General features: G+C 43.2%; 1 protein-coding gene across 1 annotated transcript in view; it reads left to right on the top strand.

Moving 5' to 3' along the window:
- Positions 1 to 19,436, top strand: part of LOC138267222 (extracellular calcium-sensing receptor-like) — a 63,015-nt gene that overhangs the window by 30,425 nt on the left and 13,154 nt on the right. The window contains exons 3-4 of the mRNA XM_069216078.1: positions 8,132 to 8,962; positions 10,083 to 10,310. Coding sequence (XP_069072179.1) covers positions 8,132 to 8,962; positions 10,083 to 10,310 — 1,059 coding nt within the window. The remainder of the gene's footprint in view (positions 1 to 8,131; positions 8,963 to 10,082; positions 10,311 to 19,436) is intronic.

Genomic DNA, 19,436 nt, shown 5'->3' on the forward strand with positions numbered 1-19,436 from the left:
TTGAAGCACTCGAGAGCTGAGTCCACCTTTTCTCTGAAGAGATGAGTGCCTTCAAAGGGCATTTCCATCAAAGATTGATGAACATCACCCGAAAAACCAGACGTTCTCAACCAGACGTGGCATCTCAATGCCACTGTCGATGCAACCGATCTGCCCAGTGAGCCGGTCGTATCCAGTCTACAACGTATGAAGAACTTGGCTGCATCTCTCCTATCTGTGATGGCTTGGGAGAGAACGTTCCGGGCCTGTTTCGGAACTTGAAGCAGCACTTGCATGACCGTATCCCAGAGAGTATGGGAATAGCAGCCCAAAAGGCATGCGGTGTTCACGGACTGCAGCACTAGACTGGCAGAAGAAAACATCTTCTTCCCTAAATTGTCCAGTCTTTTTGATTCCCTGTCTGGGGGAACAGTAGGGAATGCGCCAGAGGATGAAGAAGCCTGGATGACAAGGCTCTCAGGCATAGGGTGTTGGGTAAGGAAATTTGGGTCATTGTGCGCAGGCCGATGGCGGCGGGCAATTGTCCTATTCACAGGAGCCCCTGTGCCGAGTTTGGACCATGTCTGCAGTAGGACGTCCGTAAGTGCTTCGTAGAAGGGAAGAAGGGGTTCCAAGTTGGAGGCCCCAGGCTGAAGCACTTCGGTCAGGAGGTTAGGCCTGACTTCCAAAGAAGGAAGCTCGAGGTTCAAGCAGCCCTTCTCACCACCATAGAATATGATGCTCCTTCCTCCATAGCCACGGTACGGGGAGAGAACATGCCACTGGCATCACCCAAATCCTGCACCCAGTCCAGATCAGGCTCAAGCTGGTCTTCTAAAGGATCCAGCGAACCCTCTACACTATCTCCGTATCCATACCCATAGGAAAAGGGTTCAGGATCAACCCTGGGCACAGGAGAGCCCATGGAAAATGGAACTGGTGTCGAGCGACTTTGTTCCGGCTCCGGGTCGTCGGGAATGAGTATAGTTTCGATGTCGATTGTGGGCTCAATCGGCATAGGGAGCGTTGACGTCTGACTCGATGCCGGGGAAGGATGCGTTGGCACGACCGACGTTGGGACGGATCCAGAAGCAAGCGGATCCTGAAGTGCCTCCGGAGTGGGGACCAAAGTCACTGACTTGGAACCCAAGGGGGCCCTCACCAACTCCCCTGGGTCCGAAGGCGCCAAGGGCGGGTCGTAATGCCCAAATATGAGGCGCATGACCTCACAGAACTCTCGAAGTTGGGCAGGGGTAGCACCAGCTCCCGAAAATTTGGGGATATGGAGCAGACCCAGGCTGCGGCTCCGTAGATAGAGGCCTAGAGCGTTTACGCTCTTCCCCCGTTGTGTTGTGCGAGTGATGGGGCGAAGTGATGGGGCGAAGTTGAAGAACATTTTGCTTTCTTCTACTTCTTCTTAAACAAATTTCCAGATGACCTGGACGAAGAAGAATGGTGGTGACTCCGTGACCGGACTCCTGACCTTCCTCTTGAAGGGACCGCAAACGACATGGAGTCGAGCTTCGGGCTGCCATGAGCTTTGGGGAGTGCTCCCTGAAAGCTTTCGGGTTCAAGACCCGACACTCGGAGCACGACTTCGGGTCATAGTCGTGCTCCAGACATCAGGGGCACATGAGGTGCGGATCTGTCATGCGGTGACATGCGATCTTACGAGACATCCCTTGATGCACCAAAACTCGTCAAAAATGAATTCGACAAAAATGTTGCACGTAGGCTGGCGTGGAAAGAAAAGAACTGACGTCCCCTCGCCGGGGTGGTGCCTATGTACGACCGTGATATCATCACAGCGACCACGATGCCAACGATGCCCACAGAGTTGACCGACGCCACTTAGCGGCGCACAGGGGTACTGCTCGAAGAAAAATTCTCCGGATCCAGGCTCGCGCCTCGGGGAAATTCTAAGGTAAGGAATCTGCAACTAGAAGTCTCTATCAGATATTATGGCACCTTACCTAAGGCACATTCATATCCTCATATAAAGTACAATTGTAGCAATAATTTACTAAATACACATAGTTTATACAAATAAACACATAAAGTATTAACTATTAAAGTGTGTTTTACTCATAAAAGTATAAGCATAGATTAGCTAAACATGTTGACCTACCCACATGAGGCAACATGAAGGGAAGAACAGAAGGTTTTGAGATTTATCAAGTATGTTTCAAACATTTTAATAGATTGTGTTAAATAATTTAACCAAAACTTACCATCATGCAAGGAAGTTGTCAATTACTCATTGCTTGAGGTCACTCCTTTGTTCCTCAGCAATATCAACTTCATGCCTTATCGGCAGGGATGAAAGGGATGTTCCACTGCAGGGCAATCATTTGGCAAACCCTGTCAGGTGAGTAGAGGAGCGCTTCACCAGACTTATCTGTCCAATGGAAATGTGCATAGAGGAGCTCAAAAGCCCCCTCCACAGGCCTCCTTCTTCAGACATGTGCCTCACTGAGGCAGACTTCCCCTGATGTTGCTGGATTCTGCAGCGGCTGTAACAAACATGTTCTTCTTAGATATGTACAGTCTCCTGAAAATTAAAAAACATATACATGTAAATTACATTCTTTGCAAACTTCAGTAAGCATATTATTTTTTGGCTTGCAATGTATGATCACAGAACTTACTAACAAGTCAGGCCCTCATGTGTCCAGGTTGTGCCATCTGCGGTTCTATGCTGCTATACGGTGGCACTGAGAAGTAATGAGTTGATCCTGGTAATCTTCAATGTACACTGGTGATGTATGGGTCTCAAACAGACTATCTGCACATTGTATTTTTTTTTCGGTCTCAGTAAACTTGTTCTGTGTCATAGGTTGGTACCTAAGCAATATGAGCTCCATCAATGGCACCAACAACATGTTGAATGCCTTTCCATGGAATATAATCATCCTTCGTAATGTTCAGGGTACCCACATCCTTTGGAAAGTGGGCGTACTTATTTTTGGGATTAAGCATTCCATTTATAAATAGCTGGAGCACACAGGAGAAAGAGGCTTAGGACATCTCTTTGCAACCCCCAACCGTGTACAGGAAGGTGCCTGTTGCTGTGAAATATAGTACTGTCATTGCCTTCATAAGTCGTGTGATAGTAGAGGGGTTTGTAATTGAAACAGTTCAGGTGAGAGATGATGTGCCAGGTCCGGGCGGGAGAGTCTTTGGTTCATGGACTTGTTGTGGTCTATCAAAGAAAAGTATGTACTTGAATAAAACATATACTATAACTAATATTGTCACCAGCTCTAGATTTAATATATCTTATATGGAGTTCAAACGTTTACAAAAAAAAAATCTCTGTCAATGGTGGTTTAAAACACACACTATACACAATTAATTATTGCACATTACATCACTAGCTTATCAATTGCGTTGTCAATTTATACACAACGGAGGTAATAAAGTAACACTGCCATAGAGAATACATTCGGCCATTTTAGATATCTCCATCGAACTTTCAAGAATGTAACAAGTGACATACCTAAAATGGCAGGTGCCTGGCTTGACTGTCATGCAAATGGACAAACATTGTCATTTGGGACAGCCAAGTGTCAACGGCTTAAACACTCATTGGCTCATATTGTGTGACTGACTTTGCCAAATGCAATGCAATGATTGATGTGGCGCCTGTCGATGTACCAATATGCTACTGTGTGTACAAGCATATCTAACTACATTACACTTGATGCCAAACGTGCACTGTGGACACCTCCCCCAAGATTGCTCCTCACCTACCTCATCAATGACAAGGGCTGAGAGTTCAGGAAACTCCAAGTGGTGCTTTTGCTGGTTCGCATTTGTTACTAGACTCCGGGATCGCATACACGCGAACCAGCAAGTAGACGTTTGGAGTGCTATCACTTGATATAGACATACTTATCTGAATTAATGAACACGTATTGAGTGTGCCCCTAGACTGGGACCGCCAATGATAGTTGAAGAACTGATTGTGTATTGAGTATGGGGCCAGCCTGACGTGTATAACTAATAAGGGAAAAAATTATTTTTGTCATTTGCGCTTGTTATGAAATTTGCGGAGGATTTTGGATTTCAAAGTAATTATAGAGCCTGCTGAAGTCTAAGGGCAAGATGCCCAATCGATGAAACACATGTTTGCCAAGGCAGAGGATGAAGGAATCAAATAAACATTGGACTCTAAACTACAATGGACTATCCTCATTTGAGATACTTTATGTACTGGACTATCACTATTGTGTGCTTAAAGCTTTGATTGTATACTTATAGTTATACTTATGTTAAGAAACTATAAGTTGCAGACTAAAGTTACGTTCTGGCACAAGTTATAGTTTCTTCTGATAAGTATAGCTATATTTTAACTATAACTGCTGAGCTTCTATGGTTTTGTGTGGGTAAAACGTGCACCAAACTGTAACGTGAATTTCTTTGTTTTTTTAATGTAAAGTAGTATATGAATACCTGCCTGCAGCCAAGCCCCCATATGTACCGAACTGCTGAGCACGGCCTTCGGCCATGGGTAGCAGGAGTACAGTGTGTGTGTGAGTGATTTTTTCTTTCCCGCTGACCTTCAGATCTGCATCCCTAGATATACAAATTTGTATTACTTTAACTACTCCAAAACTATTGAATAGATTTGCACCAAATCAAAAAGGATATCTTTCTGGTTCAAGACCTAGTTTTCTGCCAAATTTGGTGTAAATCGGTTCAGCCGTTTGGGCTATAGTGGTGCTCAAAAAAATACAAAATCCCCATAGACATTGTATGGGGTAGAAGCGTTTTTGGTCCCCCTTTTTTTTCTCAGCCCCGCTTGATACTTCACCACAAAACCTTCCACACAGCAGCTAAAGTGAGTGGCAAACTAGTTTTGAAAAGTTTGTGAAGATTTGTCAAATGGCATCAAAGTTATTAGCAAAACTAAAAAAGCTGTGTCCGTGGGAAAAGTTGTTCCAAACTAGAACTATAATATTCACTGAAAAAAAACAAAGATTAAAGTGAAGGTATAGTTGGGTGACTTTTGTCAATGACAACTTTAATATTTTTAACTAAAAAAACACAGACGTTCACCAGTTATAGTTAGTAGCTGTAACTATAACTTTCGCCTCTGCCATGCACTGCTTACGACCTCACATATGACATGTTCTATGACATCATTTATGATGTAAGCAGGCTTAATGTTTGCTTCCGCTTGATGGAAGATTTGAAAATGCTCGGGCCAAGCAAGACCAAATACAGGTTTCCCTGCCAGTGCCGAGGTGGGCTCCTCGGGACACAGCCTGTGAGCCAGTTCCAGGTGATGGGGTCCCTAGGCCATTAATGGTTCAGGGAGGGTGGCTGAGAGGTTACCCGGTCATAAAGTAGTCGACCCCAGGGAAGGGCAAAGCAGGGCCTTTAGGGGCAAAGGAAGGGAGGCCGTACAGCCCTCTCACCTTTTTATAAAGTTTTGGCGATGGGGGTGGGCTCCCTGGGGCCTTTGAAGGCTCGAGGAATAGGGCCACGGAGTCGCCCTTACCGTATAAGGAAATATTTGCCCCAGTGGTGGGCTTCCTGGGGCCTCTTGAGGCTCAGGGAGGGTGGCCGCACAGCCCACCTCCCCATTAGCAGTAATTTCATCCCTCAGTGTGGGCTCCAGGGCCCTCCTCAGGCATGGGATATGGCCCACGCAGCCTCCTCTCCTTCAAAAAGACAGCACAGGGGTGGGCTTTCTGTGGCATAATTTAATTAATGCAGTCTGGCCACCATTTATTTTTTTTGATTCCGTGTGTGTCTCCTGGGATCACAGCATTTTTTGCTGTTTTTTTCTTTTTGGCCACAAAGAGGCAACCCCATACATCTTTATTTTTTTTTATAACTTCAGGACAGGGGGTTAAGGGCCTGATTGTGAGTTTAGCGGACAGGATGACCCGTCTGCCAAAATTCAGACGGAGAGGTGGCCGTCATACTGCTACCTCCCCACTGGGCCCATTATGACTTTTCCGCTGGGCTTCCGCCTGTCAGCCCAGCGGGAAAGTGGCAGCAGCAAAGTCACCGGCTCATAATCGAAAAGGCTGGCAGAGAACCAGGTCATAATCAGCAGGGTGGTGCTGCATGCAGCACCGCCTTGGCTCATTGAGACCTACACCCGCTGTCAACCCGTCGGGATCACTGATCCCGGCAGAGATGGCGGTACCCTGGCTGTCTCTCTGCCAAGGTCGTAATGTGAAGGTCGGATCGCCACAGCAGCGGCAGTTCTGACCGCCACTGCAAGTCTGGCAGACTAGTGACTGCCAGACTCGTAATCAGGCCCTAAGTCCCCAAGTCCTGTTTAGGCTGCCAGCAACATTTTTCTTATGTTGCTGGCAGCCAATCAGAGTGCTTTTTCCCACTGGAGTCTCAGTCTTGCCAAAGCGAGATGGCCCAAGGGAAATATAACTTCCTGGGTAAGTCTAAACACTCTATTTTTAAATTGCCACTCCTGCTAGAGTCTTTCGAGACTCTTGCAGATCCAAATGCCAAAATATACAATTATATTTGTCCCTTCATTTCTCAAAAAACGCTGAATGGATTTCTACCAAATCATGAAAAACTCAATCTGTGGACCAAGATTTTGCTTCCTGCCACATTTTGTGTAATTCTGTTCAGCAATTCTTGCTGTAGCCCGTCTAAAAGGTGTTAATGGAAAATGCATGGGGATTTTGCATTCTGGGCCCTCCCTTTTTTCTCGGCCCTGCATGTCAGATCACCCCGAAACTTTCCATGCCCAAATGTAGCACGTTTTTGGAAAGTTTAATGGAGATTCATCAAATGGTACCAAAGTTATTAGTAACAAAAAAAGGCTTTTCCTATCGAAGAGAAGGCCTAACTCTAACTACCTAGGGCTGACCACCACTAGGTAAGATAGATATATATATATATATATATATATACACACACACACACACACACACACATATATTTATTTGTGCATACATATATATATATATATATATATATATATACATATATTTATATCTCCAAGGCAAGTATATTTGGAGCTGAGAATAGTAAATGTATACCTCCCTCTCTGCACCTGCTACATCAAGTTTGCTTTTTCATTTTGTGGTCAAGTTATTGTAGCCACTCAATATTTCTTCTGTGGTATTCTAGGCTACAACCAGCATCATCGGTATCAGTTCCCTGCTATTTCTTTGTTGGTGGATTTCAGAAGTATAGAGGGTTAAAGTGCCCATTGCAAAGTACAAATGCAGATCTCAGATTTGTATGTTATGGAGCTAGTTAATTGGGGTCCCTTTTTTGTTACAGAGATCCTTTCGATATTTACAGTTCATAAGTTACAATAATTCTACAGAATTCTTCATAGTTAGCTGTTAATCAGCATCATAGAGCTTCATGCAAACTGCAAGGTATAGGTTTGGAACCTTATGGATTTTCATCTCCGTTTTTGGCTCTAAGGTTGCTTAAATGGCAACTGTTGGGTAAAAAAAACATTCTTACTAGCATAGACACCTTTAACACTGTTGTACCTACCAAATCAGGAGTTTGCAAGCCTGCATCACAAATGTAAACACTTTACACTGGGGTTATATGACAAAAGTGACATAAACCCAGCTCAAAGTGTTGCTTGGGGATTATTGTACAGTGGATATGTATCTGAAAATACCCCTAAATTGATGCAAAATAGTCATATTCCCTACTTTGAGCTGTTTTGCATCAATGGATCACACCATGGTTGGTACATGGGTGTTCTAATGCAAACATCAATGGATTTTGATGCTTCTCAAGCATCATTACCATACAGCAGCGGTATAGTACGTGCAGATGTAGTGTTCACTTTCCTACCTCGAACAACAGTTACAGGGAAGGGCACCAGAGTTGTTTTTTACACACACACACACAGACACACCCCCTGCCCCCAAGCAAACACTACTACTCTTGCTACTACCAATGTGCTATCTCCTGTTTGTTACTCAAACCTGTGAATATCTTTCAAAATACAAAAAACAAATAATTTGTTACTGCCAGTGATTGATTACTCCTTGCTGCATGTTGAAGATTACTAACACGAAGTCAGTAATCATTAAATGCAAGATATCAATACATTGTCATCTATTCAAAAAGGTACTGCAAAAGTGGAAGTTTAATGCCTGCAAACTAATTTCTCTTCATTTCCATAAGACAGATAAGTTATTTTTCCACAAGTCCACTTCTCAGTGACCGAAACCAATTCCCTTCATTTTTCCGCACTATCCCCAGTGATGATGCACAATCACGTGGACTGGCCCAGTTGGTGATGCACTTTGGATGGACCTGGGTGGGTATTCTGGCTGCAAATAATGACTATGGGCAACACGGTGCCGAGATACTCCAGGCAGAACTTGCACAAAGTGGGGTGTGCATTGCCTTCTCTGAGAGCATTGTCACAAATGTAGCAAACAAGAATGCATTCCATATTGCCCAAGTGATGAAACATTCAACTGCAAACGTCATTGTGGTTTTCTCAAATGATGCCAATTTTGTTCATATTGTGGATGAGTTATTGAGGCAGAATGTAACAGGGAAGGTCTGGATTGCCAGCGAAGCTTGGTCAACATCTTCTCTCCTTTCCAAGAAGAAGTACTATGGAATTCTTGCTGGTACCATTGGCTTTGCAGTCCACAGTGGGGAGATACCAGGCTTTTCTGAGCATCTGAACAATGTCCATCCATCAAAGACTCCAGATGATGTCTTCATTAAAGGGTTCTGGGAAAGAGTGTTTGGCTGCAAAATGTTGGACGAAAGATCACCCATGAGGTCATCTGGCAACCAAACTCAAATGTGCACAGGTGCTGAGACATTTAAGGGCTTCCAGAACAGCTACAGTGATGTAAAACATTTAGAAATATCATACAATGTCTTCAGTGCTGTCTATGTGACTGCATATGCTCTTCATGGACTAAATGCCTGCAAGCTCGGTAAAGGCCCATTTATTCATGGAACATGTGCTGATGTTTTAAATTTCCAACCCTGGCAGGTAAGAAATTTTTTCATGTAAGTGTCCAAAGGGAATTTATCTTGAATGGTAGCGTTTTCTTCCAATGAACTAAGGAGGGATGACTTGTATATTCCATTGGGTGAAACAAAACTCTTTGAAGGATGAAGAATTAAGGCTACTTCTAGAAGAAATCATTCACAAACTGTACCATGTCTCAAGCATATCAGACACTAACCTGAACAACACATTAAAGTTGTTGTAGATCACAATCTTTTCCTGTAAACCAATGAGTGTGAATGATATTCTACTTAATGTTGAACTTTTATCCTGCATTTAAGTCTGCTATCTAAAACATGGCAAAAGTTATGGACATTAAATTAACTCTTACAAGGTATCACACAATTGTTGATATATAATGAGGGGTGATGACAGGTTTTTTTTTATTTTTATTATTTTAAATATTGTAAATTGAACCTAAAATAAATAAAGGAATAAAGGGAATGGAAATATACTATTAGAATATTACCATAGGTGAACTTTCAGACTAAGATTGGAAGACTGGAGGGAGAAGGAAAAATAAGCAGTTGACTGTCTTCGGCAGTAACAACTTCATATTTGATCATGTGCATGACGTTGAGTATGCACCTGATTTTTTTTTTTTAATTGCCAATATGTTTGTTTTTTCTTTCTTCATAGGATTTCAAATAATCACATGGTATTACTATTAGTGCAGTTTTAGCATGGCAAAGATACCCGATTTGTATCTAATGAACTAGCACCTTTCAAAGTTCATTTTGGATCATATCAGAAGAAAAATGTTTGCAATGTTCGAGTGTGGTATATTTGCAGTTTATAAATAACCTCATTAAAATAAATAAATAATGTAGACATTTGAAGGTCTAGTAGAAACCCATCTGTTGGTCTAAGGCAGGTACATCCTCTTGTCACTGTCATACACTCTGATAATGTACATTGTCACAATATGCCTTTTATTTGGAATCAATCCATGCTGATAGGTCCATTAAACTTTAAAGTCATAAGCATAGTGTTTTCACAGAACTTTACCCATAAAAACAATGAATCACACTCTGTAAATGCCCCTTTCCTTCAACATTTCAAAGGGGGTCCATGACCCATGACTTTCGCTGTGTTCTTCCAGGTCCTTCACTACATTAAGAGTGTTCAAATCCAAACCATTGATGGTGCAAGGCAATATTTCGATGAGAGAGGAAATCCCCCTGCACAATATGATGTGATAAACTGGCAACTGGATGCAGAAGGTCTCCTCCAACAAACAAGAGTGGGTAGCTATGGCTCCACTACCACCCTACAGCGGAGCCTGGTCATTGATGCTGGTGCCCTTCAATGGGTTTCAATGGACACTCAGGTAGGAACATTTTCAGCAACTCTCACATCTTATTAAACAACACAACTTGTGTGGTTAACGTAATATCTCTGCTAATGCACAGAATAATGTAGGTGGTCCAATGGGTCTTCTAGCAAGACTGTCTGCTAATACAACTTTTTTGGCAGTTTCTTACGGATGCAGATCAAAATGTAAGAGAATATATGTATATCATTCATTTAACAAAGTTGTTTACCCCTGCTTTCTGGTGTAAAATCAGGTCTTTCTACAAAAGAGTTCATTATGGTTCTCAATAAAGGCTTTGCAAGAAAGGTTTCACTCAATGGTTTGGGATGGGTTTACATCCTGTGTAAATGATACAGGAGGAGTTGTGGTTAAATTGGGTTGAGAGCATTTAGGTAATAGAAACAAACCCATTTGTACAACTTCCTGCAAATACAGAACACTGCAATCCCTTTTGAATGCTATGAGTCACAAGGCAGGTCTGCAGCACTTCACATTGGCAGGGGACTCTGAATTGATTTTTATAACATCATTTGCACCCTTTTGATGGGAACAAATAATTCTATGTTACACCAAACTGACAAAGGGCTGTCGTCTTCTGAAGGGGGCAATCTTTTGTGCTTAGGAGAGGAAGTGGCACACTCCCTTCCATTTTGACCAGGGCTTCACAGACACTGGCTGGGCTTCTGAAGAGCTCCACAGAAGCCTGCTTACTGTGGTCGATATTGTTGGAGCAAAAGGATGGGGTTTGCACCACACAAAGCTTTAGTGCAAATTCCAAATCCTAGCTGTCCTAAAGTGGATGGATATTTGGATTGAATTTAGGCTTAACATCAACCCTTCAAAAGTATATCAATATCAGTGAAGCACATTTTGCCCCACAAGTGTGACAGAGCATAATTGAGTTCCAAACCACGAAGGTTTATTAGCTGATTAGCAAAGGTACAAACTGAAATTAGTTAGATTAGTCATAAATCAATAATCATCTGATTACTTTTTTATTATTATTATTAATATTTTTTCTGACATAGCGAAAAAGAAGCAAATACATTTAAGAAGAGACACTATAAAGAAACAAGGAAAAAGAAGAAACAAGAGTCCCTCAGTTATCAGACAACCTCTACTCTATACGTTGGTTTTCCAGCCATTTGGTCAGAGGTGCCCAGATTCGTTCCCCCCTCTGTCTCTTCTTTTGTCCTTTAAGTTTATATAAACTCAGTTCAATGTTGTGAGTTGCACGTAGTCTCGATCGCCATACCTCAAACATGGGGGGTTCTTCTTTAATCCAGTCCGCGGTAATACAGAGCCGAAATATAGCCATTGCGACATACAAAAAAAGTCTCATTCCCTCCAATGCCGGTTCTGTTTCTCCCGTTAAATCAATAACTCCTAATAATACCAGTATAGCGGACAACTTCACGTTACATCCCGTGATCTTACTGAGGAATACCTCTACTTCAAGAAGCAATACTCTCAACTTGGGGCATAAAAAAAAGCATGTGCACTATCTCTGCCTCCTCATCTCTACAACGATTACAATACCCATCTGATTTTCCCAATTTTTTCAGCTTTGCTGGTGTATAATATAAATCAAACAATGTTTTATAATGTTGTGTTTTCAAATTGGCTGAGAGAAAGGTTCTATCTGCCATTTCTAAAGATTGACCCACCCACTCCCCCGCCTTACCCACCCGTTTAACCCATTTTTCATTCTGCTGTACCATATCACCTTGTTGAAAATCGACTAATATTGCATATATCATACCAATCTTATCCCCCGACTAATGGCCTCTACTAATGCAATCTTATCCATAAACAACATATCATGCCTGTGACGATAAAGAAAATCCCGTATTTACAAAAACTTAAAAAAATTGGTTCTAGGTAAGCCATATTGTAATTGCAGCTCCATAAAGAATTTACAACCTAAATTTCCATTTATATCCCCAACACTCCGTATTCCCTGTCGTCGCCAGAAGGCTACGATGGGATCTTTAAGGAAAGCAAGATGGTGGCCGTGTGATCCGGCCGTGAGTGTCCGCTTCAGCCTGCTCCCGTTTGGATGTAAAGATTTTCCCCGTGCTTAGTACCCCACGAGATCACGGAATGTGCGCGGATTTCGGCAAGGAGAAAACCTTTCAGACACGATCCTCGGGAGCCGCGAGGATACTTTGTTTTCTCCAACGCCTGTTTCACTGGTTACATTGTTGCGGCGTACATACCTGCTGGAGGGCCAGCGTGAGACGAATGCCGCCGAAAGGAGTGAAAGCAGCGCTTTCTGCGGGACGCGGAAAACCGCAGAGGATCAGCACAACCACCCGGCAGGGGACCGCAAATGAGGTAAAGTGTGGTTCTGGGGAAAAGACGAGCAATAAACCTAAAAATACCTTGATGGACAGATTCTTTGAAAAACGTAGGGAGGGAGTGCTGGGGGAAACAGGAATGATTGCTTCGTTATTGGTGTGTGAACAGCCTGTGCTCACTGAGTCTGGAACCGGGATAGGACCCCCGTGCAGGAAGGAGTGGGGGGATCCATAGATGATAAATTAGACATGTCACAATTAAGGAACTCCTGTGACATAATCTCCCAGAAACATCCGGTGGATTTAATGAACAATCGCTGAGATGATATGGCATTACCACAATTAGAAATTGTTCAACAACGGTCCCCCAGCAGTGACGGAGGTAGCCTAGCAGAGGACTTGGTAAACCAGGGCAATGTGGGCCCAGTTAATCATGACAAAATGGAAGCGGTATGCCTAGCCACATCCCGAGACAAGGAAGTGGTACAGAGTGATACATTTTTCTCTCTATCGGATCACTCAAGTTGGTCAAGTAATGCGCAATCGGACTTTGAGGCAGATAAAAAATCCCCTGAGCCAGACTCTGAAATATCCTCCTTAGCTTTGGATAAAGAGTTACCTGAGAGTGGCAAAAGTGCCACTGTAAGGAAGAAACAGAGGAAGAGGAGTGAACATTCAGGCTCTGTTAAACATTTACCGAAACCCCAGGATACCAAGGGTCTTCAATGGGATTATTCCTAGGGAGACTTGACTTTGCACGATAATATTGAGAAGCAATATAATCCTGTTTCGTTAGAAACTATCTATCAAAGTATTATGGAGCATCGAGAAGAGTCAAAGATTAAGAGTCGCAGAACTCAACTAGCCTGTCGTAAGATGCAAACTCAAATCCGTCGGGTAGCCAAAACATGTTCGGATTTATTGCACGTATGGAGGAGGCAGAAACTCGGATCTCTTGTTTGGAAGATGATATTGGTTCTCAGAGAGCAACTCAGGAAACCATGGAGAAACAACTTGAAGACACTCAGTGGAAATTGACAGATTTAGAGGATAGACTGAGACGCAATAATTTACGAGTACTGGGTATACCTGAAGGAGTTGAAGGGTCTGACCCTCAAGGGTTCATGGTTGCTCTGTTTAAAGAGGCTTTTCCGGACTTGCATCAATGGGAATGGGAGAGAGAAATTCAAAGAGCTCACCGGTTTCCCTTTAATAGGGCATGTATATCTTCTACAGAAGAAAGCGGTAGGCGAAGGGCAATGTTAATCTCTCTCCTAAATTTTCAGGCGAGACAGGCTGTCTACGACCTTGCCCGACCCAACTCCAGATGTAAGGCCAAGGGGTGTGATTTTTTCGTGAGGCCGCATTTCTGCCATACGACAGTTGAAAAAAGATGGAGGCTTCGCCAATTAATTCAACTTCTGCAAAATAAAGGCGCACAGGCCTTTTTGATAAATCCTGCTAAGTTAAAGGTGGTAATGGGCAGTAAAATTCAGTATTTTACGTCTGAGGCTAAAGTAAGGGATTTCCTGGGTGGTCTGGGTGTTTGATAGGGGAATCAGGCGGAGGGGGGAGAGTTGGAAGGGGGGGAAGAGAGGAGAATGGGGAAGAGAGGAGAATGGGGAAGGGAACGAGAAAAGGGAGGAACTGGGGCGTTAGTCTAGCTGGCTTCTTCTTTCCTCCCCCCCCTCTCCAACGATAAGAACCAAACTTTGAAAATATGGTATTGGGGAATAGGGTATTATGGTGATTGCAATGAGACTGATGAGACTTCAATATATGATATGTAAATAGATAAGGACGGGGCAGGCAGAGCGGTCATGTATCCATCACTAGGGACAGTGGGGTCCCACACTTTCCAGGAGCAGGGTGTAAGGGTATTGGGGGAGGGTAGGAAGGGGAGGGAGGTGGGGGAGGGTGTAGGAGGGTAGGGTGGCAAAGGCTCGGGGTGGAGGATGGGGGGGTTGGGTGAGGGGAGTTGGGGGGAAGCTCTGACAGCCAATAATATACAGGATAACCAAGTAAAGACATACTGGAGGTCGTTAGAGAGGATCAAGGAGAGATTTGAGCAAAGACAGTGTCCAGGTTTTAGTGGAGGAAGGAACAGTGGAGATGTGGCGATATTAAAACAAGATGTACATTCATGTAAGGAAGAATGGCAGGTAGATTAAGGATATGTACTGTAAATATCTGTGGTCTTAATAACCCCCAAAAAAGGAGAAAAGTGGCAGCCGGCCTTAAACTCATTCAAGCAGATTTATACTGCCTGCAAGAGACACACATTCCGTGGGACAGACGGGAGGTGTTAAAGGAACTTGGCTTAGCACCCTTAATTTGCACTCTGCAGAAGGTGGCAATACGGTGTGTGGTGATATTAGCCAGAATTGGTAGTTTTCATATTAGTCGTTCACACGCAAGCAGTGATGGGCGGTGGGCTCCTGTGGAATGCTCAGTGGGTGCACACAAATTTACTCTCTGTACTATCTATGGCTCAATTCTTGATGAGGCCGAGGTTTTAGATATTTTAAATGTGGAATTAACTGGGTGGCCATTACCATTGATAATAAGCGGTGATTTAAATATTCATATAGAAGTTGGCAATAATATTACGGGTACGCAGAGTCAATATAAAGGACGGAAACCTAAAGTATGGAAGGCCTTAAGAAGACTGGTGTTGGATCATGGCTCAATTGATGTCTAGGAGAACATTATGTCTCCAGACCCTGGCTATACGTATTATTCTGCCCCACATGCGAAATTAGTACGTCTGGACTATTTTTTTATTTTGCATAGTCTAATCCAAAGGGGCTACAATAGAATGTAAACCTAGATTTTTGTCAGACCATAATCTGATGGGCTGGCTGCATATTATATTATCTATATATTTATATTTATATTTACTAAATCTGAATGATGTACACTTGGAGGAAGGATTAAGGCAGGCCATGAGGTGAGTCACTAAAGACATGACGGACACAGAGAATACATAAGGGTCATCTGAAGGTAAAATTGGGAATAGATCCTGCTCTTCAAAAGTCCAGTTCACATAGTGGGGCGAACTTCCACCAAGCTCATGAGAGTGACGGTATTAGGTATATAAAGTTTGCCACTTTGGAAACTATGTGGAATGGGATTAAGTATAAAAGAAACAACTCTGCCTTCAACCAGGGGTTGCAAGTTTATAATGCTGGTGAAAGTGCTGACGGTATCATGAGACAAGACCTATTAAACGTAGCCAGTAGAAGACTGTGCCTGTGAACTCAAGTAAGTTAAACTTGAAATCTACCCTGCAACTCCTATTTGTGGAGGCAGTCACAGGCAAGCCTAAAACAACAGTCAAAGCACAAAAGCCAACATTGTACCATATTACTTTAAACACACCTGTATGAAATTGGGTTGTTGGTTGACTGGGGTGTGAGCCCTGATCAAGCAGCAACCACTATCCTTGTCTGGGTGAGGCACAAGCCTGCCCTAAATTATTCTGTGGTCAACCCTCTAGTACAGTGGTTCCCAACCTTTTGATTTCTGTGGACCCCCACTTTAACATTAATGGAACCCAGGGACCCCCACTGAATCATCATGGGAATCCGGGGACCCCCGTCTGAGTCATTACTGGAAGCTGGGGACCTAATTTGTCAATATTTGTCAATATTTTTCAATTTTTTAGGCTCTCGCGGACCCCCTGAAAAGGCTTCGCGGACCCCCAGGGGTCCCCGGACCACAGGTTGGGAACCACTGCTCTAGTAGCTTGGCACAGAGCCAGAGCAGTCTGGCTTAACTTAGAGTCAATGTGTGAAGTATTTATGTAACATTTCAAACACAAGACCAATAAAATCCCACACAAATTTAGAAAAAAAGAGTAACATTTAGTAAAATAAAACAAGCCCAAAATGACAAAAATCGGAAGAACCCTAGCTATGAATTTTTAAATATTTAGGGCCAAATAGCACAAAGCACAAAACGCCAACTGTAGCTGCGCTGGACTGCGTCAAAGTCATAAGTTCAGGCCAAGGCCTGTGAATGTTTACCTTTTCAAAATCCATGCCAGGAGACCTGTTTGTGGTGGAAGGGGCGGCGAGGAGCAGGGAGACTGTTGTGGGAGGCTGCCAGCATAGCGCAAAGCGTGGGCCAGGCATCGAGGATTGGCTTTGTTGGAGCTTCGCATTGGTGGTCCACAGATTGATCAGTGCTGCAGCGTGAAGAGTCAGGCTGTTGTAGATTTGGGCTGAATCACGGTGTGAGTAGCAATGTCTCAATGCCAAAAACCTAAACTTGATTTCATCTCACTTAGACACACTAATGGTCCAAGACCTGAGATGCACCACTTGGGAATCAGGAACCTTCTTCAGCTGGTTCCAAGTGCTGGTGCAGGAAATTGGGGAGCCTTTTATGTCCCCACGGATCAGATCAGGAGGCCAGCAGGCTAGCCCTTGGAGTCATTCTGGTAGCTCTGTGTTCAAGATGAAGTTGCATATTCAGTTCTCTCTCCCCGGGCTAAGGGTCCAGCACAGCAGGGCAGCAGTTCCTTCAGTGCAGTTCCTGTCCACAATAACCCTGCATAATCCTGACCACTGTCTTGTATGCTCTCCAAGTTCAAATGCATTTGAGAATTTTGGATTTAGATAAATCAATGGGTTGTGTTGGTACATTTGTAAGACTGTACGTTAGTTGTGAGCCCAGGACACATCCCAGTCCATCATTTTTCATCCACTATGCTATCTCAGATTGGAGTCAGCTATATGCAAATCAGTCTTGACCATGTTTCTAATGAAAACAGCCCAGCGTGGACTGCCAGGCCAGGTCATCCCTGAACTGGCACACAATCAACCTAGGGCTGTTTTAGCCCTAGTTAGGGTTCTTCAGCCAGGTATAACGTGGTCCCAGTGGCACTATTTACAATACTACAAAATGGTCTCCCAAAAAGCTGAGGGTAACAGGTTTGTGCCCCATGGCAGCATGTTGCAGGTGTTTCAACTGTAACACAGATTTAGTGCATGTTGTGTATAAATGAGAAAACCTACAACAATTCTTGTCAAGCATATGGAATGCTTTGAATGAAATCCTGGAGACAGATGTTCCTCAGAACAAGCAGAATTGATGGTTCTTGACTGCATTGACGGTAGCAAAACTTGGCATGCTGTAAATATGGATGTCCAACAAGATCCCACAAGAGAAACCTGGAACCTGATTTAGAGGCTGGGGGATGTTATGGGGTGCCAAACTTTCAGGTCATGCACCTCATTTAAAGACAGTTAGATCTTAATTATTCCATCTGCTGAGGCCCAGCACCCAAGCCCTCATGGGTGAACAATTCCCTGCCAACGCCCTGCACTCGTGGTTGCCCAACTCTAATTTAAAAAATGTTGGGGTACTAGAGTACTCCTGTAGTACCTGCTGCTCAAACTTCATATCCATAGTAGCACTCAGCTGTACTGTGTAAGCTTCCCTGAAGACACTGGTAGTGCAGTAGAATGGGGTGAATGTTGAGCAGAGGCTCCTGTCCAAGTAAAGCAGTACCTAATGGGAGGGCCTTTCTGAGTCATACAGGAGTATTTCCATATCCGTGGTCCAATTTGTTTATCATTTTGGCTGGGGGAGGGTAGGTACCTCTTGGTCTTCCCCACAGGTGCCTTGGGGTCAGAGAGTACCTATCCTGTCCCCTTATATCCTTTTTTCAAAATACTTTTCAAGTCATCGGGTACAACTGACCCCGGCGTGCAATGCCAGCCGTAACATTTTACTCTCAGTTGCAGCCAGCCCATCAGATCGCTCATTACCACAGTACTGGGGCCAGTCCTGTGGTACTGAAATGGTTGACTGGAGACAAAGCTTCCTCATGTAATCACAAGGCCTTTTTTTATATATTTGATAGTGTGGTATTACTGAGAGTCCAACCGCCTAAATATACCGAACTTTTTAACCTCTTTGGACCAACCTAAGCACCTTTGTAAATGCTAATTTCTGTAAAACACTTCAACAGATTTAACCCAGATCTCAAAAGCAGACTTTCTGAGAAAAGTTCTAACTTTCTGGCAAATCGGTGTCATTCCTTCAAGCCATTTTTCTGTATTAGATATCAAAGTTTCCAATGGAAATTAACAGACAAAATCAAAATTTTCTTGCCTACTGATGGAAGTTAAGCATGAACAGTGGATGCCGGAGGCTGAATACGGCTGAATATGACTAACATTGGTTAAGTGACATTATAATTTGATATGGGAATACGTTTTTACTGCACGTAAAAAAAAAAAAAGAAACAGAAATTCACTGGAAAAAAACAAAGGTTAAAGTGATGTAATTGTTTGGTATGGCAATAAGATCTTAGCTTATGTTAAAAAAGACTCGGAAAATTAATAGAAAAAAAAAGTTTAAAGTGATGTTATAGTTAGTTGGTAAAATATGGCAAAAACCAGCATTAAAAAACTCAAGAAAAACTAAAATTTATCAGCTTTAGTTTACTATGATAACTAGAACCTGCACCCCTTCCATGCACTGCTAATGACCTCATGCATTTTATTACTCATGACATGTTAAATGACGTCATTGATGAGATCACTGATGACATCTCAAATGACATAATTGGAGACATCACTGATTACATTATCTGGTCATTGTGCTTGCAACCTATAGGGCTTGGCGACTAGAAGTAATTCAACATGCTACACCTTTGGCCAAAATTCTATTCACCTTTATGGGACTGCCTTCTGAAAGACCTAACACCACCTGCAACTTTAGGTCAAGAGGTTCACAGGTATTCATTATCCACTGAAAAAATCACCTCCTGCCAGGCTGCATGGGCAGCCCTATATAGTTTGCAAAAATATGCTGCACATATTCCTGA

The sequence above is a fragment of the Pleurodeles waltl genome, chromosome 12 (genome assembly GCF_031143425.1).
Source record: "Pleurodeles waltl isolate 20211129_DDA chromosome 12, aPleWal1.hap1.20221129, whole genome shotgun sequence".
Taxonomy (NCBI): domain Eukaryota; kingdom Metazoa; phylum Chordata; class Amphibia; order Caudata; family Salamandridae; genus Pleurodeles; species Pleurodeles waltl.